We start from the raw sequence: 27,083 nt of genomic DNA, 5'->3' as shown, positions 1-27,083 counted from the left end.
CTGGCTTGGTGAGCTTCTGTAAGTTCCTGACCCAGGCCTCAGTAGGGCTGATGCTCCCTGATGCACGCACAGGCAAAGGAGTGGAAATTGCTCCTGCACATGTATAGGTGCCCCCAAAGCTGGGCAGCTGTAGGAAAACAAATCAAACAACAGCAGTTTCCTTATCCTCTGGAGTTGGATTCCTCCAGCTGGAGTAATGGCAGTATAGTACTTTATAGGCCCCTAGAACTCCATACCTAACCCTTATCTGGGGTTTCAGAAACGGCTTTTGCCTTACAGTGATAAGCCCTTCCTTTATAGGCGATTAGTCATCCTTTGGGGGACTTCTCTATGTGAGTGCAGTGCACCCTGCCCAGACCTGCCCCTCTGTGGCCTTCAGGCTGGCAGCTGTGTGACAGCCATCCCAAGACCCAGGCGAGGTGGGAGGGGAGGTGAATGCTGCCTTGCCCCTGCAGCATCCTGCCTGAATGAGGAGGGAGTGCACAAAGCAGAGGGAGCTGAAAAACAGTATCTTGAGTGCAGTTCAGCCCTCACACAAAAGCAAGCCAGACAAGAAAGTCTTTTTATTTTAAATTGGTGACATAAGAAGCAAGGAAAAAAACACTGCATGTTCACTCTAAATCCTTACCAGCCACACCAGGAATGGTCCAAGCCTCCAGTTCTCAGTAAGAACCCAGCCTAGCCATCCCCATGCTGCAGCCCAGGGAGAGGGGAGCTTTCCTCAGGCCTGGCCCTGCCAAAAGCTGGGGCTGTGCTGGAGCTCTGCTCTCTCTGGAGGCAGGCAACGTGTCCCAAGGGTGCTCTCACCTTGGCTCCTGCTTGTCAGCCCTCTCTGCACACAGGTGGTGGCTGGAGCCCCAATGAGGGAGGTTGAGAAGGGGCAGCCCCTGCCCTGTGTGACCAAGCAGCCTACCAGCCCTGGGCCCAGCTCCCTCTGTGTCTTCACTCATCCCTTAACACCACAACTGTGGTTCTGGAGGGAGGAATTGCCAGCACCAGCTCCTCTAAGCACCTCTCTGCACCCCTAAGGGCACGTGCAGCCAGCTTGGCTCCTTCAGCATTGAAGCATCCTTGGCCATGCTGGGGGCCACCCTGCAGTAGGCTCCTACATGCCCTCAGCTCTCTGTCTTGCAGAGGTAAGGACAGCCCGCACCAACTACAGCAGCTGGGAGCGCTCCCAGGAGAAGTGGCAGCCTGCAGCTGCGCCCCCCAGCCCTCCTCCCCCAGCTGGGGGGTTGCCCCATACCCCTCATCTGTTCCCAGCCCTGCAAAAGCTCCTGCTCCTCAGCTTCAGGGGAATTAAAAAAAAGGTTTATTCACATCCACGTACATCACATTTGAGAAACAAGGACATATTGTTACAGCCTGGGGGGAGCAGATGGCTCCTGCCCTGGGACACAGCTGCCTTTCCCCAGCGCAGCCCTGTCCCACAGCACAGCCACTGCCCCGCGGCGCGACAGAACGGGGAACGACCAACAGCGCTGCGCTCAGCAACCTCACTGAACCAAGCTTGAAGGAATTCAAAGGCAATTTAGCTTAAATATAAAAATAAATTCTTATTTTGTTAAAAAATGTTTAAATATTTTTTTTTTTCCTTTTTAATTTAGACTTCAGCAGACACACACACTCACACGGCTCGGAGAGTAAAAAACCCGGCAGCCAGGCATTACTGGAGGCAGAGGGGAGCTGCGGGCACAGCTCTCAGCCACGGGGACCAGAGCTCCAGTCACCTCTTCCTCACTGGGCTCCCAGGGGTGATGGGCACAGGGGCAGCACCACAGCTCCTTGGAGCTCATGGGAACTAACGGATGGGGATGAGCTCAAAGTGAAAATCCATTCCAGTTTTGGGAGGGGACAAACCCACCCACTCTGGGCTCCTTTCTTTGGTGGTGCCAAAGGAACTTGAGGTGGTAACATGGCTCCAGCCCAGAAGAAGCGGTCCAGGAAGAGAAGAGGTTGCAGAGGCCAGGCCCCCGCCCCAGCTGCCTTTCTTTCAGTCACAACAAAGGGACAGAACTCACCCAGCATGAGCAGCCACGCAGTGATGCTACTGTCAACATCCAATTAGCCAGGGTGCGTCCCACGAAGGGATGGGCGCCCCAAAAAATAACTCCAAACAGCAAATCCGGCATAACCAACATGCCGCCACGCACACGCTTCAGTTCTTCCTCCAAACTCGATTCAATGAGCGCATTAAAACAGGAGCACAAACAAAGCAGAACAGACAGGGCTTGAAGCGAGCGGGTGGGGGGAGCCCAACAGAGGTGGGAGGCAGCACAGAGCTGCCAGCTCCACACCCCACGCCTCAACCAGAGGCTTGGCAGGAGCTGCTGAGTGGCGGCAGTGGGCTCAGCCCCCATCCGCAGCCGTGTCACCCCCTGTGACACCAGGACGGCCACGCTCACAGAGCTGGGTGCTAACGCAGCCTCGTGCTCTGCAGAGATGGCAACAAGTGGCTTGAAGCAGAGGGATCGTGTTCACCAGGCCATGAGATTCAACAGTGGGGAAAGATTTCTGGGCCTGGTGAAGACCACATCCCGTGGCAGAGAACAGGAGCCTCAGGCTCTGAGTGTGGACGTGCTGGCGCCATGCTGGGGGTGACGGTGACGGGGGGTAGGGGCTCAGAACATCTATAAGAAGCAACAGGGAAAAATTTACACGTTATGAAACATGGCAAAACAAAGGGAGGGAGGAAACATGGTGGATATGTACAGAGGTTCATCCAGCCTTGGCTCTGGAACTGTTCAAGTAAGAAGAGTTTGGTTTATCTTGTCCCGGCCGGCATCCACGAAGACACGGCCCAGAACCCTCGCTCACATGCTGGGGAGCGCTCTGAGCAGAGCCCCTGGGGACACACTGTGCTCCTCGCAGAGCCAGCAGCGGGGCTCTGAGCCCCAGGTTACTTTTTACGGGTGTGCTGTCGCCGTGCCTGCAGCCGCTGCCGAGCGCCGGTCTTGGATCCTGCCCCGATGGAAAACGCTGGAGTTGATGGACCTGGAAGCAGAAAGGAGCCACAGGTCACAGCACAGCCTGGCAGAGGGGGAACCGAAGAGCTGGCCTCCTGCAAAGCCTGCTCGTGAACCTGTCACGCAGAACTGTGTCACAGCCGGTTCACACAGCCCAGCCCGGCCCCACTGCCATCCCACTGCAGCCCCCCAGCCCTGAGCTCTTACCAAAGGACGTGCCGACTCCTGGGAAGGCTGAGGCAGGAGCGCTGGGCGTCCCGAAGGAAAGGCTGCTGCTGCCACTCCCCACTGCTCCTGGGACAGGGGTGCTCTGCCCAAAGGTGGGGGCAGGAGTTCCTGGAAAGCAACAAACTGCTGTGAGTTGGGCTGAGCGCAGCCTCTGGCGGCCAGCAGCACCCGCAGGCACTGGGATGCAGATTTCCTTCAGGAACTGAAGCCAAGCCGCCCCACCAGGCACAGCCTCTTCACTAAGAAACTCCCTTGCTTTCTCATCATAACCCCTGTGCCTTCCCACAACAGGGGGAAGCACAAAGGCTTCCATCTTTCTAGACCAAAAGTTTCCAAGCATGTGGGCTGCAAATTCATGGGAGGCAAGATGTTTCCATGAGAGAACAGTCCAGAGAGCCAGCAAGGAGACCGCAATCACTGGCTGCAAGGGGTTCTGCTCGCCAGGAAACTCTTAAATTGATTACTATAAGAGTGGAGAGGTGCTGGAACAGCTGCCCAGAGAGGCTGTGGATGCCCCGTCCCTGGAGGTGTTCAAGGTCAGATTGGATGGGGCCCTGGGCAGCCTGGGCTGGTATGAAATCGGGAGGGTGGTGGCCCTGCATGTGGCAGGGGGTTGGAGATTCGTGATCCTTGAGGTCTCTTCCAACCCGGGCCATTCTGTGACTCTGCGTGATTTCAAACATCAGCTAAACTGTGGTTTCTCAGGCAGGAGAGCAGCTAGCTGGGCTCAGCAGAGGCCTGGCGCGTTTAGAGGGGCCAAGGCGCACCACTCTGAAGGGCTGCAGACCCTTCTCCTCCACCACTGAGGGCTGGGGATCTGGGAGCACATGCTCCACAAGCATCACCCCTCAAAGGGCTGCAGCAGAGCCCACGGAAAGGGACAGACAGAAAGCAGCTCACCTCCAAACACGGGCTTGGCATCGGGCGTGCTGGGCACAGTGAAGGCGAACGGCGTGCTCTGGCTCGGCGCTCCCAGCGTGCTCTGCGTCAGGGAAGAACCGAATGGCGCGGCAGCTGCAGCCGCTCCGCTCTGCCCAGCCCCAAAGCTGAAGGGCACCGCAGGGGAGCCGCCGCTCAGGGTGGGTGCGCTGAGCCCAAAGGCACCGGCAGAAGGGCCCGGCTGGGCGGCCGCCCCGAAGGCGAAAGGAGGCGGCGTGGTGCCGAAGACGGTGGTGCCAACGCCGCTGCTTGTGGTCTGGGTGCCGGAACCGAAGCTGGCTGCGGTAGAGGTGGCCGTCCCAAAGGAGAACACCGACGTGGTGGTCCCGAACGCCGCCTGGGTGCCGCCGGTGCCAAAGGTCGGCAGAGCGCTGCTGCCAAATGCCGGCTGAGCGGTGGACTGGGCTGCGGGCGCCCCGAAACTGAACGGGGGAGCAAAGCCGACAGGGCCCGCAGCGGGCTTGCTGGCGGGCAGCTGGCTGTCTGCAGCAACGGCACTGAATGTGGGCTGGCTTGCTGCCCCTGAATACGGAGGCAGTGGCTTCACATTTGTGCTGAAAGTACTGCCAAAAGCTGAACTGGAGGAGCCGAACGTCAGCGCCGGTTGGCCTGTGGTGGCCGGGGCAGCAGATGTCAATGTGGTGCTTCCAAATAAGCTGAAGCCCGCAGTGGTTGTGGCTGCTGTTGAGTTTGCAGGTGCTTGGCCGAACGCAGGGCCTCCTGTGACGCTGGTGGTGGCAGAGACAGTGGCTGCGGCGGGCTTTCCAAACTGGAACACTGGGGTAGCAAAGGTGGGTGCCGTGCTGGTGGCAGAGCTGGACAGGCCACCAAACGTGAAGGGCTGCGACGCGCTGGTGGCTGCGGTGGCGGTCACTGTCAGGCTGGTGCTGGTGGAGGCAGGCGGATTGAGTCCAAAGCTGAACACTGGTTTGATGGTGGCATCCGTGGAGGAGTTGAGCGTGGTGGCAGTCGTAGCTGCGGTGGTGAAGATGACGTTTGGCAGAGCCGTGAATCCCACCAGTGTGGCTGTGGAGGCTGCTGGCACTTCCGCAGCTGGAGCTGGCTGTGACAACGGTTTGAAGGCAAAAGGAGAGACCTTTGCTGGAGATGAAGTCGCCGTCACGCTGCCAAAGATGGGCTTGAACACAGTGGTGGTGGAAGGCGCCGAGGAAGGGGCTGAGCTCACAGACACAGTGACTGCAGCAGAGATGCCTGTTGTAGCCGGTGCTGCGCTCTCACTTTTTGGCAAAGCACCAAAGATGGGTTTGAAGACAGGGGTCGTGGTGGGCACTGCAGCAGCTGCAGTCATCGCCGGCTGGCTGGCAGGAGGGGAGCTTGGTGCCCCAAAAAGGATGTTTGGCTTCAGCACAGAGGGAGGTTTGCTGGGGGTTGGGCCCAGCTCTGTGGTTGCGGGAGGTGCCACGCTGCTGGCAGGCTGTGCCCCCGAGGCAGGGGAGACGGAAAGGGCAGCCGTGCTTAGCACAGACACAGGCTTGGTGTCAGCAGAGGTCGCAGGTAGAGAACTTGACTCCAGTGACACGGCAGGAGCAGGCAGCTGTGATGCTGATGAAGATGGCTGGAATGCTATCGCAGCTCCAGAAGAGTCTAGAAAGGTTAATTTTCTTTTTTTTAGGGATAACGAGTAACATATAGAAAGACTTTCTGCCAGGCAGCCGCTCTGCCTCTGCAAACGTCCCCAGAAACGCAGCCCCCTGCAGTCCCACAGGCTCACACCTGGACCATTGGCTGCACCCCCCCAATTTTTCCTCCAGATTCAGGTCCAGAAGAGCATTTAAACAGGGATCTTCCAGCCTGCCTCCCCCAAAGGGAATACAGAGCTGCTGCTGAGTCTGCTCTGCCACAATCCCATCCCACTGACCCCTTTCCTCCTCACCTGCTGGCACAGGTGCAGCCTGGCTGCCCTGCATCTTCTTCAGGCTGTCCAGGAGCAAGTTGCTGCTGGATGCAACAGGAGCTGTTGACACAGGTGCTGAGGAGGAGGCCCCTGTGGTCACTGTGAACGCTAATGGCCTGGACGCAGGCGTGGTCTCTGCAGTGGTGCTACTGGGGACTGGATCTAACAGAAGGAAGCAAGAAATCAGAATCTGTAAGCCTGCTGTAGGGCACTATCCATTAGCAGAGCTTCTCCAAAGGTAGGAAAACCACACCAACATCCCAGTGCTCTGGCCCTGGGGAACCTCAGCCATGACCCTGCAGGCTCTGGGACACAACCATCGTCAGCACCCTCAGACCCAAGGACCAGACAGAACTCGCCTGGGAGCATCCCTGGTCTGTGAACAGCTGCCTCACTGCCAGCTAGCCTCATGCCCCCCTGTTCCTACCCCTCCCCGTTCCCTGCTGTACCCCAGGTGCCCCGTCTGCCCACAGCCCTTACCAGCCTTATCCTCCAAGACCTTGTTGAACCACTGCAACGCTGCCTTCTTCTCCGCATCCAGGTCCTCCGACGTGATGGTGTAGCCCAGCTGAGGCGGCGGGGGCTGCCAAGAGAGAGCAGCGGCTTAGCTCCTTCTCAGGGAAGCCGGCAGAGCTTCTCTGAAGGTGTGGTGAAGGCTGGCCGTCGCAAGACCCGTGGAGCAGCTGGTTCTGCCGCAGCACGCTACCGCGGAGCTCCGGTCCCCACTCCGCAAGACCCCGGCTTGGCGCTGAGGGCACGGCCTTCCCCAGGCCATTACCTGGTCCGGCAGCAGGCGGCACAATCACGCACAGCCCACCAGACACTGGGGCTGGGGATAGCGTCACTTCCCACTCCGCCAAGGACAGGGCCTCCTTCCTGAGGGCAGGCAGGTCAGTCTCCCCCCAGCCCTGCAGAAATTGCAGTGAGCACATTCTATCTCCAGAGGAGGGCAAAAGGGGTTGCGAGACAGCGACGTACCAGCACCAGCTGGTCCCCCCGGCGAGACGACAGCAACTGGATCTTCCGCTTGCGCTTGCCACTGCTCCCCGATGCAGCTGGAGGGCTCAGGGAGCCGCGCTTCCTCCGCACAGGTGTCTCCACCACTGCTGAAGGAGACAAGTCAGAGCCAGCTCTGGGCAGAGGAACAGCCCGGCTCGTGCCAGGCTATTTCGTCCCTTCCAACTCCTCTCCACATGACCCAGTCTGAAGGCAGAGCCAGGGATACAGCTCTGAGCTGACGACAAGGCTGCAAGAGCCTGAAGAGCAGCTGCCTGCAGCACATCTTGGCAGCCTGGTACAAAAGCCTGCCAGCCTTCAGCGAGGCAGTAACTCCTTCTCTACTCCCCAGACTGCCCTTGCAATCTGCCTACCTGAATCACAAACCAGGCAGGCTACACGAGCCACATCTAGTGCTGCACCACAGGACCCAGGCAGCTAATTGAGATGGACACAGGATGTCCTGTTCGTTTAGGCTGAGAAAACATTGGAACGGGCTCAGCCTGGAATGTGATCAGGGCTCTTTTGGCATGGCACAGCTTGCCCTGAGGCTGACAGTAGGTCCTGGGGCAGCTGAGGGGCTCCCTCTTGTAAGCCAGCTCCCATGCATCTGCTGGCATATGGCATCCCTTGTTCATCACTTGGAAACCCATTCAGGGCAGCAGAACTGCCACTACCCCTGGACCAGCACACTCCAAGTTGCCTGGTGATGTCTCAAGCCAATCTTACCTGCAGACCTAAGAGATGTCCCACCCCACTGCTTGTGTACACCAACGCCCATCCAACCCCACGCAGAACTGCTGTGCTTATGCTCACCTTTCTCTGTCTGCAGCTCCTTATCTGATTTCACTGGGGTGGAAGTGTTGGAGCGATGCGACTCCTCCTCCCTGCACCAGTGGGAGAAAGCCAGTTAGGATCAAGCCACAGATGTAGCCCCATCCCCCAAGAGGCCAAACACATGACAGAATCCTACTAGCAGCCCTGGCCCACGAGGCAGCCATCCAACAAACCCTGAGACAACACGGGCACAGCACTGTGCTTCCTGCACTGGCCCAAGAGCAGCTGAAGGCACAGAGCTGCTTCTCCCTCTAAATGCACAGCTTGGTGCCTATCTACACACCCCCAGTGTTCTGCAGGATAAATCAACCTCAGAGTGGCAACCAGCCGTTCTGGATGGGAAATGCACCTCTCACAGGCTCCTCTCCTTTCAGTGCACAAGGCTGTGCCAATTTTGGTTCTGACTGAAGCTTTTCCCATTGGAGCCTGGTCCTCTGAGCCAGGACAGAGGAGCACAAGGGCTTGCACTACAAGGAAAGCCCTAAAATGCAACCTTATCTGTACATATTTTGTGTAGCTCCTGTAAATTACCTTTGAGGAGACAACAATAATCAGTACCTGTCTCCTCCTGAGTTCTGGCGGCTCAGGGAACCCACAGCAATGCCACAGCAGAACACCACTTCTGTGGCAATCTCACAACACTTCCATCTCTAACCAAGTCCCAGAGCAGGGCAGGGATGAGGATGGCGCAGCGCCGCTGCTCCAGCACTGCCAGGACAGCAGTGTGACAAGGTGGCAGGGACCTGAACTAGTGCAAACCCAATGGGACCAGCACACTGGAGGGCCACCAGCAGCCAATATTTCATGAACAATCCTGGTGGGACAGCTGGGACGGTGCCTGCCCTCCTCTTGGCTGGGACAGCGGACGGCTGGTTACCTGGCTTTCTTGAGAGGCCACTCTGGTGTCTGGGGACGGGAGGATGCGGGGCTGGACAGCGGGGACACACTCACACCACTCCTCTTCCACAGCTGGAACCCAGAGAGAGCAGTGACTCAGTGCACAGGCAGGGAGGGAGGAGAGCATTCCACTTTCCTGCTCTATGCTGAACGTCTCCTCCCAGAACTGCACCCAATGAACTCACAGCTTCGCTTTCCCTCCATCACCACCAAGCTCCCTTCCACCTTTTGTGGAGTGCTGCAAGGTTTGCCCACACTGAAGGAAACCTGCTTTGTGAGCAAGCAGCCTCTGGGCCCTGACAGCCACAAGGACAGGAGGGGGGATGCTGCTGATCAGGGACAGTCGTGGCCAAAGCACAGCACAGAGCTGTCTGGTGGCCTCAGGTGCTGCCACCTGTCCCTGCCAGAGGGCAGATCCCGCTCCAAGGATTTCAACCTCACCCCTCTCACAGGAAACCCACCCTTCCCAAGGCTTCCTCTGTGTTATCTTTCCCACAGAAACAGCACAGCTCTGCTAGCCATGATGACGTCCCACCATCACACCCACAAGCCTACCTATTCAAGCAGTGCTCTACTACAGCTCTGCAGCTGCCAAGGGGACCTGGGTCAGAGCAGGAACACACAGCTGTGATCCATGCTGACTCTAGCTGAAAAGGTGGCAGCACACCAAAGGGATTCTTTCTATTGCCTTCCTTTTCCCTAGATCTTGTCATCCCAGTGACACCTCCTCACCCCACAGCTGGCGCCAGGTTTGAGTCACACGGTGGGTCGAGCTGCTTTGTGCCACACATGGCTGCAGTGGTGCCCTCAGGAGTGCTTCCTACCTGTGTCAGGCCCCGGCTGGAGCTGTATGAGCTGGCAATGGCATTGCGCAGGGAGCTGGGGATTCCACTGGTGTACGTATTGTTGAGGGAGCTCATGGAGGAGGTGCGTGACCTCTTGTTTGAGCAGTCATCAGGGCACTGCGAAGCAAGGCCTCTCTTCAGAGAGCCAGGCCTGCAGAACATTAAAGAAGATTTCAGCATCTCCCCACCATCCTACCCATAGGTCTGTTCATCGCAGGGCACGTCGAGGAAGCAAAGCAGCTCTTTTTCAGAGCACAGAGCTGAGGAAGAGACCCCTGCAGCAGAGCAGCCCCACAGCCCCCAGTCTGCACCCACTCAGCACGGCTGCGAGGCCGAATGATGCCATGAGGTACAGCCACTGCCATCCTTTGCAGAAGCTGGGCTCCACCAGCACCTCGTCCAGAGCCTGCAGGCTTTCACACTCGTCCCTCAGCTCATTGTTTTTGGCCTGATGGACACTCACTTGGGTATGAGAGAGGCGGGGGCACCATTGGCAACCAGGGGCTCGAATGCTGACTGCCCGCTTCCGCTGCTGTCATGGCGCCTGCAGGAGAGAGGGCAGAAGCTGTGACAGGGAGAAGGCAACAAGGAGGAGCACGTGCTCTCAGCCTGGCCACAGAACTCCTCCCAGGCAGGCTTGGCACTGGGAGAGCACTGCTCTTCTGCCACCTAACACCTAAGACATCCCCATTCCACCATCCAAATCCTGCAGATTTTCCCTTCACCCAGCCCTGTGTCACTGATTCTCAACCCCAGCTGCTTCCCAAGTTCCAACAGCTCCGTCAGCTGCTTGCTGTGCTGAGTAGTTTTGATTTAAAGAAATCTTCTCTCAAATCCATTATTCAAAGTTAAAATGTTTCAGAGGGGCTGAGCTAGGCATTTTTTGAATGGAGCCTTGTAGTTCAGATCTCCTACTCCATCCTAGCCAGCTCCTGAATGGTTTGAGTCAGAAATTAAGTCCTCCTCTCCCACAGTGAAACCTGGAGGCCATACAACAAGCTTGATGCTGTGCTGGGGGCATCAGGCAAGCCCTGTCACTTAGTTCAGGTCCCCTCCAGCCCTGAGTGATCTGATTCCATTGCACAGCTGATCCAGTGCTCTCCAGCTGATGCAGGCTCCTTTCTGCTCTCAGAAATTACAGGTTTTCTACCTACAAGCATTCTTCATGCAGGCCAGTTGTCAATGACTGGCTTTTGTGGCAGATACAGATATTGACATGTTGGGAAAAAAAAGCTCATGCGCCCATCCTGCATCATCCAGCTCAGCTCCCGTGGGTCTCAGACACACCAAGCAAAGGTGAGAGTTCAAGGAGCACAGAACCAAGGCAGTGTGTTGTACGGGAGGTCACACAGGCTGCAGGAGAGCTCGGCATCCAGGACATACGTCCATCCTTCCACTGTGCTGGCAAAGGCACTGCACCCTCCTCTCTTATAGCTCAGAACTGGAAATCACTGACCTTGCCTAATGGAAACAGAGGCCTCTCCTGTCTTCCCTTTTGCCTTACCTTGCTTTTGCTAGTTACAGGAAGCACAAAGAGCTTTTAAAGTGCTTCTACCTGGAGCCCTAATGCCTGGGGAGAGCAGCAACCCCCGACAAGCAGAATTTCAGCCTGCCCTCACACAAGCAGCTCCCCAAAAGCCTTCAAACCTCATGGGGACAGCAGTCACCTCCCTCCAGTGGAGGCTCCCTGCCAGGCATCCCTTGGCCACCTCCACACTTCTCCATCCCAGTGGCACGGGGCACACACCTGACCCACAGACACGCCCAGGCAGAGGCTAAATCACATCCTTTTGATCTCAAAGAGGAGGAGGAGTGCCAGAAGGATCTCTGACCCGGCCAAGAAGGCCATGCAAAGGGGCACACGGCACTCTTCTGCCACAGGCACAGTTCTCGTGCACACAGCATCTACCAACACCGAAGCGCCGGGCCCTTTTCACACGGGCAGCACTGCCGGCTCGGTACCTTCGTTTGCTCTCCTGATCGCTACCCAGCGCCTGCTGCTCTTCCTCATCCTCCTCTTCCTCCACCACCCTCTTCCTGCTCTCCTTGATGGCGTTCAGCACCGTCTCCTTCGCGCACGGGTCCGGGCCGCCGCCGGGCAGGAGGGCGACCGGCGAGAGGAGCTGCTCCAGCCTGGGGGGAGGCGAGACGAAGCGGGGTGAGCGAAAGGGCTGCGGGACAGCCTGCCGCAACGAGCCCCGGTTCCGCCCCGCGGGGTCCCCGCTCCGTACTCACACGGGGCTGCGGGCGGGGCTTCTCGGCCGGCCGATGCGCACGGTGACGGGACTGCGGGCCGGGCCGGGGCGGCGCGTCCAGGCGGCGCTCCTCCGTACGACGCCGTCCCAGCAGGCGGCGGGCAGCGCGCCCGGCACGGCGCTCCGGGACGGCGGCAGCGGGTAGCGGCGGCGCGGGGCCTGCGGCGGAGCGCTGCGGACACACGGAACACTCAGCGACGGCCCCGCCGCGCCGCCGTCCCCCGGCACCCCGCCCCGCCCCGCGGCCCCGCTTACCACGGCCCCGAGCCCGGGCGGAGAGGAGCGGCCTTCGCGAAGCGGCCCGAGGGGGCGGCCGGGCCTCCGTTAGCGGCGGCTTTGGCGGGCGGGCGCGGTGCGGGCGGGCCGGGCCTCGTGGCGCACCAGGCCCCCGCCGCGCCCAGCGCCGCCGCGCTCAGCAGCGCGCCCCACAGCGCCAGGCAGGCCAGCGCCGCCAGCGCCAGACCCAGCGCCGCCAGCGCCGCGCTCCGCCGCCCCCACGGCCCCGCGCCCGTCCCGGCCCCCGCCATACCGCGCCGCGCCGCGCCGCCCGCCAGCAGCGGCAACCCGGCATGCAGCGCGCGGGCGGGCGGGGCCTGAGGGCGGGGCGGGGCGGCGGCGCTGCCTCGTGGCCGGGAACGCCGCTGCGCGCTCGTCGCCGTGCCGCGCTCCGGTGCCGGCCGGGCTGCGCGTCCGCGTCCCCCGCCTACAAAACCCGCGCCCTTACCCAGCCGCCCTCGCCCCGCAGCCCCGCTCCGTCCCGCCCCCGCGGCGCCTCCCCCCATCTCAGCCCGCGGTACCGGCGGAGGTTCGGGACGCGGAGGAGCGCCGTCGGGCCCCGCGTCCCACCCGCACGTTTCCTGGCTCGGGCGCGCTGGGCCGAAGGCTTTATTTAAAAATCGAAACCACACGACGTTATCGTACAATGGAAAAACGATCCCGCGGCCTCGTGCCCGTCCCCGCCGCCGACCGCGTGCTGCTGCTGCCCCGCGCTCAGCCGAGTTACAAAAGGAAAAGGAGAAGTTCTGAGAGCGCGGCGTCGCGTCCCAGCGTTGCCCCCCGGCACTCCGGGCCCTGCTGGACGCAGCCTGCAGGCCTGAGGTAGCTGGGGGCCCTGCGCCACGCAGCAGAGGGGCGGCTCGGCTCGTATTGCTTTGTGGGGCCGGGACGCGGAGGTGCGAGATGGCGCGGCCGGTCGCGAGGTGCTGTCGCCCCTCTGCGGTTCGGGGTGACCTCGGGGCCGTGCTGCCTGCGGGGAGGCCCGGGCACAGACATGGGGGGATGTCGCCGCTCAGACCCCTCCGGTCTCGGTCGGCCAGGAGGTGCCAAGGACATGGCTGGCTGCCCCAGCACCTGCGGGGCCCCACGCGGCTGTTCCTCCCCCCGAATCGGCCCCAGATCCACGAGGCGGCCGGGTGTGCAGGGTGGCCGAGGGCATGGCTGTACTTGTGCACCGATCTGACCCCGCCACAGCGCAACGAGTGGGGTTGCGGTCAGAGCTCCTCCCTGCCCTGTGAGCCCCCTGCTCCAAGGCACAAAGGTTCCCGGCTGGGGCTTGGTGTCCCGCCCCACAGCCACCTCTGCCTGGGGACAGAGGCATGGCGGGGCTGCTCGCTGCGGCTTTGGGGCGGCTGGCTGCTGCTCCCTGACCCGTCTGTGCCGCCCTGGGCCATCCCGTACCTCTGGAAGCAGATGTTGCCCAGCAGTGAGCCGAGCACCTTGCCCATGGTTTATTGCTGGCATGAACACAGTGATGTGCCAGGGCGGCCCAGCTCCTCTGCTCCAGGCACTACTCAGCACAGGGCACATTGGGGACGCGGGGCCTGGAGCCCATCGCTGCCCTGCTCCTGCTGCCAGCCCAGGCCCTCCTCACTGCCGGCCACCCCCCAGCACGGGGCTGTGAGCTCTGCAGGGCTCAGAGGGGCAGCGGCTTTCCCCAGAGGAAGCTCAACACCCCACAAATGAGCCCTGGGCAGCAACGCAGGCCCTGGCTCTCACGGGGCCAAAGGCACTCAGGGCCCCCGTGTGGGCTGGGGCCATGGGAGCACCAGGCCTAGCACCAGAACCTGGGCTGGCCCAGCAGCACCAGCAGAGCTTGTCCTGGCCCTGCTGCATCCCCACGGCCCCAGGCTCCTCAGTGGGGGAGGGAAGCTGCACTGCACCAGTGAATATGTTAAGGCTGGAGAAGCAGCAAGAGGTGAAGGAAACCCGAACGCTCCCGATCCGCCAGAGCTGGGTCAAACAGTTCAGAGAAATCTGTGCAAAAACGAAACTAAAGGGTTAGAGACCACCCCAGAGACCCCCCAAGCAGCTCTAATAAATACACGTGCAGGTTGCAGCTGGCGTGAGGCCGGGCAGCCCTCGCTCACAGCCCCAGGGGCTCCATCAGCAGCGATGCGGCTCTTGGTCCTTCAGTACTGGAGGCAGCTCTCGGGGAATGCGGAGGGCGTGTGCTTCAGGGTGAATTTTGCACCAGTTTATTGTGTGTCTTCTGAAAAGGGCTGCACCAAGCTGGGTCCCGGCTGACCGAAGGGGTCTCTGCTGCTGGCTGCTCCTGCTGCGGAGGCTAATCGGCGCCTGGGAAGGAGATGGGCAGTCAGGGGCTGTGGGGCAACGAGCTCTGCCTGAGGGTCCTGCTACCCCAAGATCCCGAGGCTTTATGGCATGGCTCAAGGGCAGCAGGACACAGCAGTGTGCCGTCCTGCAGCACCCACAGTACTCACCATCCTCCTCCCAGCCCTCCGCCACTCCTGCCAGCTCATAATGCTTCTTGCGCAGCTCCCCCAGCTTCTGCCGCTCTTTCTGCAGTTGGTTTTCCAGCTCCAACACTCGCACCTTCAGCACAAAGCACACACTGCTATTGTCATCTCATGTCTCAGCAGCATGACCACTGTCAACCAGTCCCAAGCCCAAGCGTCCTGAGGTACATCCCCCCACTGATGCTCTGGCAGCAAAAGGTCCGAAGAGAGGGCGGAGCAAATTTGTGTGGGGCTGGGGAATGCTCAAGGAACAAGTGGGTCTTTGCTAAGTTCAACCTTCATCTTCATGCCCCTTTCTTCCCCTACAAGCTGCTGTTGCCCGGGTGCTGGGCTCATTCTGTTTCCACATTCTCTGTGTGGGCAGCAGATGGGCACAGTGCCCCCAGTCACGTGTTTGAGTAATGAGTATCTGCCCCAGGAGTGGGGGAATGGCTCAGATGAGCTGTGGTGCTCCCCTCCCCAGCACAGCTTGGGCACCCACTCATAAGCCCAAACATGCTGGATGCACTGCGGCTGCATTTCCAAAAGCCCAGAGGAAGCTCCTACCTGAGAGTCCATTTCTTGGCGCTTGATCTGCGTTAGTGTCATGCTGGAGAAGTCCATGCTATCTGCAGAGGAACAGACATCACTGCTGTGGGCCACTTCTGCAGCTCAACCCCCTGCCCAGCACCACAGGCAGAACCCATCCTGTGCTTGGCTACAGCCAGCCGAGCGCCACAAGCACAGCAGGCAGAGATGTGGGTGCAGGCCCACAGCTCCATACTCACCTTTCTCCTCAATTTGTGACTTCCCAGACTTGGTGGAGGCCACCACGCCAGCTGTGGCCTGGTTGACGCTCCGAGAGGCTTGCTGCAGCTTGGACAGGTTGGTGCTGTCCTTGTCTGCCTTCACCTGCCGGGGCCGAGAGGAGGGCCGTGCTCGCGGGGCACCACGATTCCCAACTGAGGACCTGGTGCAATACTGAGAGCCCCAGAGCACGGACAGGGGAACAGCGTATCGGGCCCTTACCTTGGAGGCTGCCACCAGCTGCGCAGTGCTGGCTGCAATCTCGTGGGAGCAGACCATCAGCTCCTCAAATTTCCCTTTCCCTTGCACCACCAGGTCAGCAGCATCCCTGCAGGAGGACAGGAGGTGCTGGAGCACCCTTCGAGCCGGCCCTGTGCTGCTACCTGCTCACCCTTCTTGCCTTCAGTCCCCTCCCCTTGGGGACAGCAGGACTCCACCACCCTCCACAGATCACAGTGATGCTCACACCATGACAGAGACACTTACACCATGACAGTTGCTCCCCAGCCCACGGCCTTGGAGGCAGAGATGAGGCCCTCCGTCCAGCGGGAATTCTTGGCGTAAAACTCCTTGGGGGACGCAGCGCCCTGCGGGGGGGACAGGAACAATCACATGCTGGGAACAAGGGGACAAATCCACACGCCAGGGTGACAGGAACCCAGACCTCAGCTCTTAGGATTTTGTTCAGACTGTGGGTGGGAGTGACACCTAACCCTGTGTGTCATAGATTCCCCTATGTGCCATGCTTCCAGGATGAGGACTGCAAGGATGGCACTCACACCCATGGGGCACATAATGGAGACCCAGGGTGTGGGTTCTGGGCTGCCATCCTTGATGCTCACCCGTCCGCTCTCCACAATCTCCCGCTGCAGGTCCTTGGATGCCAGGACAAGCACCTGGATTGCCTGCATGAGGCCGGTGCAGGAACCCAGGATCCTGCAAGATAAACCTCAGTGAGCTGTGGGGTGGGGAGACCCCAGAGCCTTGGGGCAGACACCCACCCCTGCAACACTGCAGCTTGTTGTGTCTCCTCAGCTCCTTCCTACATCCCTACACACTTTGTCCTCCTCTCTTCACACTGGCATTTAAACCAGCACCTTAACCCACGTGCCCCATCACCACTCACCTCTCATTCACTTCCAGTTTGACCCCGGTGTCACCAGCCCGGGCCTTGCTCAACATCTCCTGGAAGAGGAACAGAGCCATGCTGAGCTGCCTGCAGTGCTCAGCTGCCATACCTGGCCTCGTGCAGGTGGCACGGGGTGACCCTGTGGGGCAGCCCCAGCAGCACAGCTCACCTCAATCCTGGCAGCTGCAGTCTCAATGGCTGCTGATGTAGCCGCCATCTCCTTGTCCACCAGATCTCCCAGCTCCTCCTGCTCCACATCCAGCCCTCTGGGTCGCAGCTCCTGGGGACAGGATGGAGCATCCAGGGATGACACAGCCAGTGCCGCCACCCTGCCTGCTCCATGAGGGCCACTGACCCCTATCCCCATTCCTCACTCACACTTGGGGTGATGCCCATGCACCCACCTCCCCGATGGTGCTGATCCGGCGCAGGCAGTTGGTCACTGCTGTGCAGTCAGCACTTGCCACACTGCCCGGGTCTTGCAGGGAGCTGAGGTAGCTGATGGCCTCACTGCCGCACTGCTTGCATGTCTCCAGCAGCCCTGTGCATGCAGCAGGAGGGGCTGAGGGGTCTGTCTGTGGGAACAGGGACTCCCAGCCCCATGGAAGGCAGCACTCACGGTCAGCGGGCTCCATTGGGGCCATGTGGGAGGTAGCACTGCCTTGCAGGATGGTGTCGCTGATGAGGTGGGCAAAGAGTGCCACACAGGGCAGCAGGGCGCTCACATCTGCAGGCACAGGGGGCGCACGGCTCAGCTGAAGCAGCCCAGGAGCCCTTTTGGCTCCTACGTTTGCTTCCCCAACTCCCTTCTAGGCTCCACAGTGCCTTGGCTGTGGGTCCCAGCCCCGGTCTGTCTCCCTGCGTCATGCAGGAGCAGCCTCTCCCACACAGCCAAGCCCTGCCTCACCTGTGCGGTTGGCAAGGTATTTGCTGTGTGCATCCTGCAGCCTCTCAATGCACTCAGAGGCTGCCGATGTCCTGGACAGGAGGTAATCTGCACACACAAAGAGACAGGACTCAGACATAGGACAACACCTTGCCACGCTGGGCTGTCCCAGGGGAAATCAGCTTAGAGTTAGGGACATTCTCTGGGACATGCTACCTTCAGCAGGCACTGGGGATCTCACCTGCTGAGCCAGTGCAACTGATATGAGCGGGGTCCTCGAGGCGGCCGAGGGCATCCTGCACCATGCGCTCTGCCTCCTGCACGCTGCCCTGCAGCAGAGCAAACTGCTCCTCGGCCCGGCGCTGCTGCAGGGTCCGCTCTGCAGCCTCCTGCTGGGGCAGCACTAGCGTCAGGCTGCACACCTTGACACCCAGCGCTGCCAAACGAGGGCTCAGCACAGGACAGTGCAGGGATGGCCGTGCTTGCGGTGCTTCTGGGGTACCTTATCTTGCAGCTGTGTCTGCAGTGTCTCCAGCTGCTTCCTGTTACTCTCCTTCTCGCTGCTGAGCACGTCCCGCAGCTGCTGCAGCTCAGCCTGCAGGGCTGCCAGCTCCTTGCTGTGCTGCGCTGCTGCATGGCTCAGGCTGTCCCGCTCCTGCTCCAGGCCTGCTATCCGGGCGTTCTGCTCTGCTCCCGCCTGGCCGGGCACAAGAATCCCATCAGGGCTGTGCTAAAAGCATGGCTAGAGAACCATCCCTTGCATGTGGGCAACTGCATGTAGCTCATGGTCCAGGCACAAGCACTGCTCAGCGTGCCGCAGTGCACAGAGCTGTGGGCAGGGCACAGCCCTGCATCACCCACATCTGGGCAGCCTGGTGGTGCCCTGCAACATGGGATGGCCTTGCACGAGGCCAGCTGAGGCTCCATGGGGTGCCACTGGGTGACGACTGTCATCATCCTGATGCACAAGTACATGAAGGGCTCTTGACCCCTGCAAGCCTGTCTGCCCACCCTGAAAAGAGCAGCTCCACTTCCTGCCAGCTCTGGAGCCTGGAGACCCCTGTAGTCCTGAGTAGCAAAGGGCCATGTCACAGTGGGCACAACGGACCTTCTAGCATGGCAGAGCATGCAGAGGCTGTGACATGAGGGTATATTGCCTGCAAAAGCTCTGCAGTGGGCAGAGCCACACTGTCAATCTGTCAGTGGTTACAAGACATGGGGATGAGGGCTGTCTGCTGGCTCCAAGGCAGGCTGCAGGCAGGTGACGAGCTCTCAGATCCTGTCCCCTCTGTCCCATGAGTCCCTGCTGCAGGAGACTGTGTGGGTACAGCCTCACACCCATGGGTGTGAACCTCATGATATGATCATGAAACCCACCCCCGTCTGGAACAGACAAGGGTGCAATGCTGTTTGTCACCCCAAGGGCAACTTGCTGGGCAATGCCTTGCCTTGCCAAAGCACTGAGACAAGAAAAGGGAAACCTGCCCCTCAGCTTAGGGGAGGATGAATGCCATGAGTCCCATCTGAGCCTGAGCAAAGGCCTGGGACTAGGCTCTGAAACTGCAGCAGGGTGCTGACAGTGGGGCCGCAGCCAGGCTCTCACCTGCATGCTGGTCTCCAGCGTTCCCTGCAAGACCTGCAGCTCCTGCTTGCTGGCTGCCAGCTCCCGCTTCAACGTCTCTAACACCTCCGCCTGCTCCTGGGACTGTGGACAGGAGAAACGTCACCCTGAGCCGGTCCCTGTGGGGTGCCCACCCACTGCCGAGCTCACATCCTCTCCTCTGAGTGTAAGCAGGGGTCACCATCCCCATCCCCACTGTGCACCCTACTCACCTTCCGCTGGGACTGCTCGCTCACCCGCTGGAAGGAATCCTCCAGCTCCTTCTTCTCCCGTTCCACATCGCCCTGGGCCTGCCTTGCCACTGTTACCTGCTTGGTCACCTCTGCGTTCTGGGGATGGCAGCAGACGCTCAGCAGCCGGCCCGGCCAGGTCCCTGTGCCCGGCGGGTGGCTGCAGGCCCACCTTTCGCAGCAGGTCGGCGTGGTTCTGCACCAGCTCGCTGTACTTCTCCTTCAGCTTGCTGTACCGCTGCTCATTTGCCTGCGCCCTCCCTGCCGTGCACGGGGCCAGGTGAGCTCTGGGTGCACCCCGTGGCCCACCGCCGCCCTCCCCAGGCCCCCTCCTCACTCTCGATCTCCGTCAGGCTCCTCTGTGCTTTCTCCGTGTCCTCCCGCTGCTTTTTCAGCTCCTCCAGCTCCGTGCGCAGGAACTCGCTGTCATCCAGTGCCTGCTGCTTCAGGTGCCGCTGCTCGGCCAGCTCTGCCTCCAGCTCACTGATGCGCCCGCGCAGCTGCAGGCCACGCCGCTCACTCTGTGGGCACAGTCATGGCACTGTTCAGCACCTGGCAGCCCCAAACACTCCATCTGAGTTCAGACAGTGAGCAAGGCACCCTGCAGAGCCCACAGGGCCCTTCCCGTGCCGGACAGACAGGGATTGGAGGCGCTTGGTTTGGGGAAGGTTGTGGATGGTGTCAGGGCTGGGGTGGCTGTGTCCTTGCCACCCCACACTGCAGGGACTCGGCTGTCACCTCACACTGCCCCACTGGTCCCTATGCAGTGGGAGCTGCCCAAGGCCCATTATAGTCCCCCAGCCTGGTGTTGCGGGCCTGCATCCAACTCGCGGCACATTGTGACCAAGGGGCTGTCACCCACCTCAGCCTTGAAGCTCTCCAGCTCCTCCTTCAGAGCCCCGATCTCCCTGTAGAGCTGCTCGATCAGCCGGTCCCTGGGGAGGAGACAGCAGGCATCCCATCAGTGTTCCTGGCACCAGGGTATGGAGATGAAGAGAAGGTCCCCACAGCACCACTGTGTCCCCTGGGGACAGCTGAGTCCACCCTTGCCTCCTACTCTATGCCTATAAACAAGGGGACCTGGGGCTCCCAGGACTGTGCACTGAGATGACCCCACTGGGGACATGTCCCTGGTGTCAGGAGCAGTCATCAACACGGAGACTCACTTATCATCCTTGTTCATCCCGTTCTGGCTATTGAAGTTGAAGGGGTCGCTACTGAACGAGCTGCCAAAGATGTCATCAAACTTGTTGTCAAAGAGGCTCTGTGGGAAGAGAAGCACAAGGGACTGGATGAGCCCCACTGCTGCCCTGCGAGGGGCAACAGAGCCTGTGGCCCCCCAGTACCCCAGGCTGGTGTTCTGGAGGTGAACGGCTGCTGCCTGTATGTGCTGCCTGCCCAGAGCCCTTGAGGGGCACCTGCAGTCCTTGGGGCAGGGCCTCAGAGCCATTTCACACTCTTTTCCTTCCTAAAATGCTGAGTGCCCACACAGAACCCTTCACAAAGAGGGTGCAAAGATTCCTCTCCATGCCACACCAGCACAGTGAGTGAGCTGTGTGGCGATGCTGGGAAGCAAAACATCTCCAGGCAGCCATCACTGGAGGGCACCAAACTATTATGAGAAGCACTGATGGGATGAGTTCAGCCTGACTCAGCCTCGGCAGCACATAGGCTCTCTGCTGGGCACCCAGCAGCCCCCGTTGGCAGCATGCAGCAATCACAGCCCTCACACTGATACTCAGTACTAAGAGCTCATCATGGAATGGTCTGGAAGGACAGCCCTGGGTATGATGGACATGGACCCAAAGGACAGCATTGTTCTCTCGTCAGCCATGAGCAGTCCTCAGAGCTTACCTGTGATGCTGTTTCCATTTCCACCAGGTCTGTGATGGGCTCGCTGTCAGGTGAGGATGCCTCAGCAGGGATGACCACCACAGGGCTGATGTGTTCTGACAGCGCTGAGGCTCGCAAAAAATTGGGAGGGTTCTGGAGAGGGAGGACAGCAAGGCCAGAAGGTGTGAGCCCTGTCCTGCACACAGCCATAGGCACAGTGGCCCTGGGAGCTGGGCACCCACCATGTCCTGTTTAGAAAACTATTTCCCTCCTCATTCCTTCCAGCTTTGCTGCCACAAGGAGGGATCCTGGAGCCCAGTCCCAGGGACGTGGGCAGGGAGCAGCTCCATCCCCCAGTGACCGACTCAGGGAGGATGCAGGGATGAGCTCTGTGAGCCCTGAGCTGCCACCATTCCCAGGAAGCCAAGCAGGTGGCACATGGTGCTTTTTGGACATGCCATCAGGCTGCTCCTGGCCATGGGGACAAGGAGAGCTGGTACCAGCCCTGTAGGACCTCACCTCTGGGAGCTGCGGGATCTGAATCAGACGCTTGAAGTACTGCAGGTTACTGGAGCGGTAGAAGAGGTCCTTCAGCCTGGAAGGGGCAGAGGCTGGTTAAAGAAGGCTCTCCATGTGCCGCTGCCCCAATTTCTTGTTGCTGCTCCCATACATTCCCACACAGGCATCTTCACATATCCCATCCAACAATGGCACTGTGCCATGCTGGCAGGGATGGAAGCACGCTGCCACCAAATCCACAGCCACTCTTGGAACACCCCAGCCCCTACAATCCCACCACTGGCAAGCTGATGGACAGAGGCTTTCTCAAATAAACACAGGACACAAAGAAGAGCCTAAAGCCACCAACCATAGGAGGACAGCAGCATCGCTCCCATGGCAGCCCCACCACCAGCAGCCAAGGCTGCTTGTCTGGAGGCCACACGGCAACAGCACCTGCAGTTCTGTGCACAAGCATCTCCTGCACAAGCAGTCTGCCTCCCTTTTGAATTGATTTACAATTCTTTCATCAAAAGCAGCCTGTGATAAGTGCTCCCCACCCTTGGTTTTATGCTTGGTTTCACTCAAGAAGGTACAGCTGGGGGCACAGTGTGGCGGCGTAGATGCTGACAGCTCCCTCCTTTGCAGCCACCCAGCACCCAGCCTGGGTCTGTCTGGGTCTGTCCTGGGTACTCAGAGCCCACACTCAGCCCAGCCCTTTGCTGAAGGCTGCACCCAGTGTTTTTCCCCCAGGCTTTGCAGCTTCTGACCTTGAATCAAGCTGCCCTACTATCATGCAGCCTCAGCACTGTGATGTCCTCCTGCAGATATCTGCAGTTGTTTTTTTTTTCTACTACCTTAAATAATTGTGTATTGGAAGCCCATGGCACTTCACTGCTCACTTGCTTTCCATCTCATTTAAAATACTGTGAGCAGCACCAGTTCCAGCACAGTCACTGGGGACGACCTCGAGAAACCCACTGGTACGAACCTGATTGACTGTCTGCTGCTTTTTGAGCAGATCTGTCCTTGCATCTCAAGGCAGCTTAGCTGTTTTCCTTAGCTTCTGGAAACAAATGTTTGCTGATGTACTGCACATGTGAGTTCCTGAGTAACTGGTATGTGCAGCTTGGCTCTGGCTGCTTGCTCCTATACTTCTATCTGCTGCTATTAGAAACTCCACTGTTGATATTTTGAACGGGTAGGCACTCATGCAGTGAGCAGCTTTATCTCCTCTAGCTGCAATTGTACCACAAAGGGACATTTTTTCCCTCTCTAGAGCATCCTCTGCTTGGCTGCACATCCTGATGTTGCAGAGGATGACACCTCAGTGACACCTGAAGGTATCCTCCTTTGGCTGCTCCATTTACCACGTTCCCACACTCTGCCTTTTTCGGATATCAAGCACCACTCAGGGAAACCTCCTTTTTCCCTTTTCCACATGCCCAGAGACCACAGCCCCACGTGCCCAGGGGCACACCAGACCATGCTCCTGCAGCAGCACCTCAAGCTGTGTCCATGCACTACCCAAAGGATATCGACTCTGGAGAAAACCCGCTGCGCTCAGCTCTCAGCCCTTGCTAAGTGGGCACTGCGTGGACCAAATCTCCCTGGCGAAGCTAGGAAGGGCAGGACCAGGTGCTCTGCAGAAACGAGACTTTCTTTTCAGCGAGTCAAGTGCAAATTGCAGTTAAAACTGCAATTAAACGGTTTGAGGGTTTTAAATCACCAGCTAACGCTTCACATAAAATGCCATTAGTGGCTGAATGCCTCTTTAGAATTAATAAGGCAGTTATCTGGTAATTCAATAGCAGTGGATTAGGCAAACAGAGTAGGTGCCCTGGAAAAAGCAGCCCCACTGCAGAAGAGCTGCTTCTGAGCAACGGCAGAAGATTCCATGAGGGCTGATTTCGGAGCCTTGTGCCAGATTCATGTATTTCCCTTTCCTGCACTGCTCAGCTACTGAGCTCAAGCACAGAGGGCTGCAGTGCCTGCAGTGCTCCCTGCCTGGCCCTGGGTACCAGACATCACCTGCAGAGGGGGGCAGTCCCCACTTACTTTCTGAACTGCTCCAGGAAGCGGTCCCGGTGGCCCTGCAGCGTGTCGGCTGGCAGACCTGTGAGAAGAAGCAGGTACAAAGCTCACCCTGTGCCCCATCCCAGGAGGGAACGGCTCTGGGGCCAGCTTGTGAGTACGGCCGTGTGGGGATAGGTGTTCTGCAGGGTGTTCATCCTCCTGCCAGCGTCCCAATGCTCTCAGCACAGCCTCCTGCTGCTCAGGGGCTCACTGCTGGATCATGTCCCCAGAGATGGCCTTGGGCGGTGCTGGAGCAGGGAAAGGCTTTGAGCTGGCACTAAGGAGACTGTGGCTGCAATCCAAGGTCCTCAAGGAATGCAGCTTTCTCAGCCTGTGCGCACCCTGTGGCCTCCCTGGCCCTTGCAAAGAGCTCCAGAGACTGCTTCCCGCCCCGAAAGGCTGCAAAGGAGCTCAGGAACAACTTGAGCAGGAATTAGAAGCTCCACTGGAGAAGAGTGGCTTGTGCACCAGGGTGCTGCAAAGCCAGGCTGGGGGCACTGAGTGTCCAGCAATGCTCCACACATGGCTCACGGTCCCCACGGAAGGTGCTGAGGTACTCACAGGAGTGGAGCTTGAAGAGCAGCTTGACGGTGTAGTCGTAGAGGTGGCTGCAGTCCAGGATCACCTGGATGAGCGGGGCCAGGCGGCACTGCCCCGCCGCAGTGACCGACACAGAGCGTGACATGTCCAGGGAGCTGAACACTGCCAGGAAGGAGAGAGGCTCAGAGGGAGCAGGAGACCTAACTGACAGGATTGCAGGCTTCCCACTGTCTTCCTTGGCTCTTTGAGGCATGTTTCGTGGCTCGGGGTGATGTGTGGGGCCTAAGCAGGAGTATCTGTGTGCATTTGGGCACATGGCAGGAGCTGGAGGTCAGTGCAGTGACCCAGCACCACAGCCTCCAGTTTCCGCACTGCATCTGAGTGCATCTAAATTCTCACACCTTTTCCAGCTGCAGCACACTGCAAGCACCCAGGGGAGCTGTGTTCTCTGCTAATAAAAACCAGAAGCTGTCACAAGCAAGGCAGAGAACAAACTCAGCCTGGAGAGGCTGCGGAGTGGGAGCCTGAGGTGGGGACATGAAGCTGGAGGCGTGGGGGGAAGTGGAGCTACGCAGTGCTGCCAACCCCACGCGTTCCCCAGCACTGCAGGAGGGCTGCAGGGAGGCAGGCAGAGCTCTGACACGGATCGCTTTGGTTAAGAATAACTCCAGGGAAGTGCATGGCAAACAGATGAGCTCAGACACCCTTAGACAACTCCTTCCTGGATCCCACGCCACACCACGCATACCAAACCTGGCAGAGCATGGCAATGAGGGGCTTACCTGTCTGGAAGAGGTTCAGCTCACACTCCAGATAGTCAAACATTTCCACTGTCAGCTGGAAGCTGGGGAAGAGAGGTGAGGAAAGTCGAGCAGTGTCCCCACACAGCACACCCCATGCCAGGGGCCACCCCAGGGACGTACAGACGCTGCCCAGGAGGGATGTGCCAGCCCTGCTGGTGGCTCTGCCCACTCCCATGTTAATGGAAAGCAGACATGGTGCCATGGAACCATGCCCCAGCCTCCCCTCGCCTCCCACCTGCCTGCACTCACAAGTTATTGACATCGTTCTCTCCCGCCTCATCGAGCTGCCGGTCAGACATCTGCAGATTGCCAGGGAACCGGGGGTTCTGGTGGGAAAACAACAGCTGGGAAGGGGCTGCAGCCTCACTGGGAAGGGGCTGCAGCCTCACTGCAGGAGGTCGGGGCAGCTTGAGTTGAAGGGTCCCCAGGGTGGGCTCCTTTGGTCCATCCCAAGGTCCTGCCAAGCAGGGTCTAACGAGAGATCTCCTGAGCCCTGGGTGAGCCAGAGGAACCCTCATGCCCTGTGGAGCCCATTTTCCCTCCAGCAAGAAAAAACAACTCTCCTTGGGCTTAGAATCTGCTGGCAGGAAGGAGATGGAGCTCCTGCAAGGCACCACAGGGCAGCTGCAGGAGAAGGGGCAACCATCTGCTCAGAAGGCAAAGCCTCTTCAGGCTGCCCACAGTGGTCCATGAAGGCCAAGCTGAATCAGGGCCAAGGGTATGGCCTGGGTTCAGAAAGCATCTTAACAGCAGAACTTGAAAAGAAAGAAAGCATCATAGGTAGCAAATTACCACAGCCAGTTACTTTAAGGATTAGAGCACTTGAACCCATGCAGGGCAATGTTTGTGTACAAGACCACAGTGACGTTTGGTTTTGTTCTTGGAGGCACGCCTTTAGTTTAATGCCACAAGCATAAGAGAATGTCTGCCTGAATAATGAACTCCATCGATGGTGTGCTGCTTCCCAGAACCCTGCACACTGCATTCCTTTCCATAAATACACTCCCCTCACCTCTGGCAGCTGGCTCCGGCTGTTCTGAGTGCAGGCACACTGGCACAGAGCTGTGAGACCAGGAGCCGGCCAGCTCCAGCCACATCCTCTCCCAAACTGAGCCCAAAGAAAGAGACCTGCACAGCAGCTCAGCTCCAGAGACCCAAAACAAGCTCCTGAGGCAGGCACACAAGAGATGGGGCAAAAGCATTCTGCTCCTCCAAGTGCCAGGAGCAGGAGCCCTGAGCACCCGTGCTGAAGGCAGCAGGTTCTTAAGTGCCAGGCAGGGCAGACTGGGGACATTGTGATGGTGATATCATATCCTTGAATGGTTTGGGGTGGAAGGGACCCCAAAGACCCTCCCACCCCGTCCTTCTGGAGGCTGGGTGCTTCTCCAGCTCAGGCTGCCCAGGGCCCCTCCGTGGCCTGAGGCACCTCCAGGGATGGGGAACCCACAGCTCTGGGCAGCAATGCAGCACCTCACTGCCCTCTGGGTGAAGAATTTCCCCCTTGCATCTGATTTGAATCTTCCTTCTTTTAGTTTAAAGCCACCCCCCCCCATCCTCTCAGTATCTGACCATGTAACGGGTCACTCGCCACCATTTTTTAAGAGCTCCTCACCTTGGTATGGAACTCCATCTTGGTTCTCAGCAGTTTGAGGTAGATGCTGCACAACTGTCCATAGCCCTCGCTCAGGTGGCCCTGGGGACACCAAGAAGTTGGTCACACTTGGGGCAGCCTGCAACTTCAAGAAAGCCTTCTCATCTGGCTCTGGGCAGTGACCCGACCGCTGCCTGCCCAACCCCCAGCCCCACTGCCCTGTGCTGCTGTGCCAGCAGCGCTCATCAGCCCAGCACTTTCCTCACCCTCCTCTTCCTCACTGGTGATGTGTTGCCACATGGGCTGCCCTCTGTGGCAGGTGTACTGCCTGGGATAGGGCTATGCAGGAGATGCCTGCGCTCTCCCACTCCCGTGCGTGGCTGCAGGCGGGTGGGCATTGTGCCAGCAGCTTTGTGTGGGCTTAGGAAGGGGTGGCAGCCTGGGATTTGCTCACCA

General features: G+C 59.3%; 2 protein-coding genes across 3 annotated transcripts in view; both read right to left on the bottom strand.

Moving 5' to 3' along the window:
* Positions 1–1,289: 1,289 nt before the first annotated feature.
* Positions 1,290–12,405, bottom strand: POM121C (POM121 transmembrane nucleoporin C). The gene is made up of 13 exons (XM_052689264.1): positions 12,134–12,405; positions 11,859–12,050; positions 11,586–11,756; positions 10,087–10,167; positions 9,603–9,774; positions 8,759–8,850; positions 7,861–7,931; positions 7,027–7,154; positions 6,529–6,631; positions 6,028–6,210; positions 4,095–5,738; positions 3,174–3,302; positions 1,290–2,994 (listed from the first exon to the last, which is right to left on the bottom strand). The coding sequence occupies exons 1-13, from the start codon at positions 12,403–12,405 to the stop codon at positions 2,900–2,902; spliced, it is 3,333 nt and encodes a 1,110-aa protein (XP_052545224.1). The 3' UTR covers positions 1,290–2,899.
* Positions 12,406–12,747: 342 nt separating this feature from the next.
* HIP1 (huntingtin interacting protein 1) overlaps positions 12,748–27,083 on the bottom strand; it is a 34,258-nt gene continuing 19,922 nt past the window's right edge. For both annotated transcript variants that reach the window (XM_052688779.1, XM_052688781.1), the window contains exons 5-31: positions 26,649–26,729; positions 25,286–25,362; positions 25,016–25,077; positions 24,255–24,395; positions 23,676–23,733; positions 21,639–21,714; positions 21,141–21,272; positions 20,453–20,550; positions 20,149–20,221; positions 19,624–19,807; positions 19,459–19,547; positions 19,269–19,385; positions 19,039–19,140; positions 17,938–18,132; positions 17,677–17,824; positions 17,457–17,543; positions 17,169–17,276; positions 16,954–17,090; positions 16,719–16,829; positions 16,547–16,605; positions 16,263–16,356; positions 15,907–16,007; positions 15,643–15,748; positions 15,402–15,525; positions 15,181–15,242; positions 14,599–14,710; positions 12,748–14,452 (exon numbers count right to left, since the gene is read on the bottom strand). In XM_052688779.1, the coding sequence (XP_052544739.1) occupies positions 14,442–14,452; positions 14,599–14,710; positions 15,181–15,242; positions 15,402–15,525; positions 15,643–15,748; positions 15,907–16,007; positions 16,263–16,356; positions 16,547–16,605; positions 16,719–16,829; positions 16,954–17,090; positions 17,169–17,276; positions 17,457–17,543; positions 17,677–17,824; positions 17,938–18,132; positions 19,039–19,140; positions 19,269–19,385; positions 19,459–19,547; positions 19,624–19,807; positions 20,149–20,221; positions 20,453–20,550; positions 21,141–21,272; positions 21,639–21,714; positions 23,676–23,733; positions 24,255–24,395; positions 25,016–25,077; positions 25,286–25,362; positions 26,649–26,729 (2,745 nt within the window). In that variant the 3' untranslated portion in view covers positions 12,748–14,441. The remainder of the gene's footprint in view (positions 14,453–14,598; positions 14,711–15,180; positions 15,243–15,401; positions 15,526–15,642; positions 15,749–15,906; positions 16,008–16,262; positions 16,357–16,546; positions 16,606–16,718; positions 16,830–16,953; positions 17,091–17,168; positions 17,277–17,456; positions 17,544–17,676; positions 17,825–17,937; positions 18,133–19,038; positions 19,141–19,268; positions 19,386–19,458; positions 19,548–19,623; positions 19,808–20,148; positions 20,222–20,452; positions 20,551–21,140; positions 21,273–21,638; positions 21,715–23,675; positions 23,734–24,254; positions 24,396–25,015; positions 25,078–25,285; positions 25,363–26,648; positions 26,730–27,083) is intronic.

The sequence above is a fragment of the Tympanuchus pallidicinctus genome, unplaced genomic scaffold, assembly GCF_026119805.1.
Source record: "Tympanuchus pallidicinctus isolate F22 unplaced genomic scaffold, pur_lepc_1.0 scaffold24, whole genome shotgun sequence".
In the NCBI taxonomy this organism is placed as follows: domain Eukaryota; kingdom Metazoa; phylum Chordata; class Aves; order Galliformes; family Phasianidae; genus Tympanuchus; species Tympanuchus pallidicinctus.
This window is presented reverse-complemented; position numbering and strand designations above follow the sequence as displayed.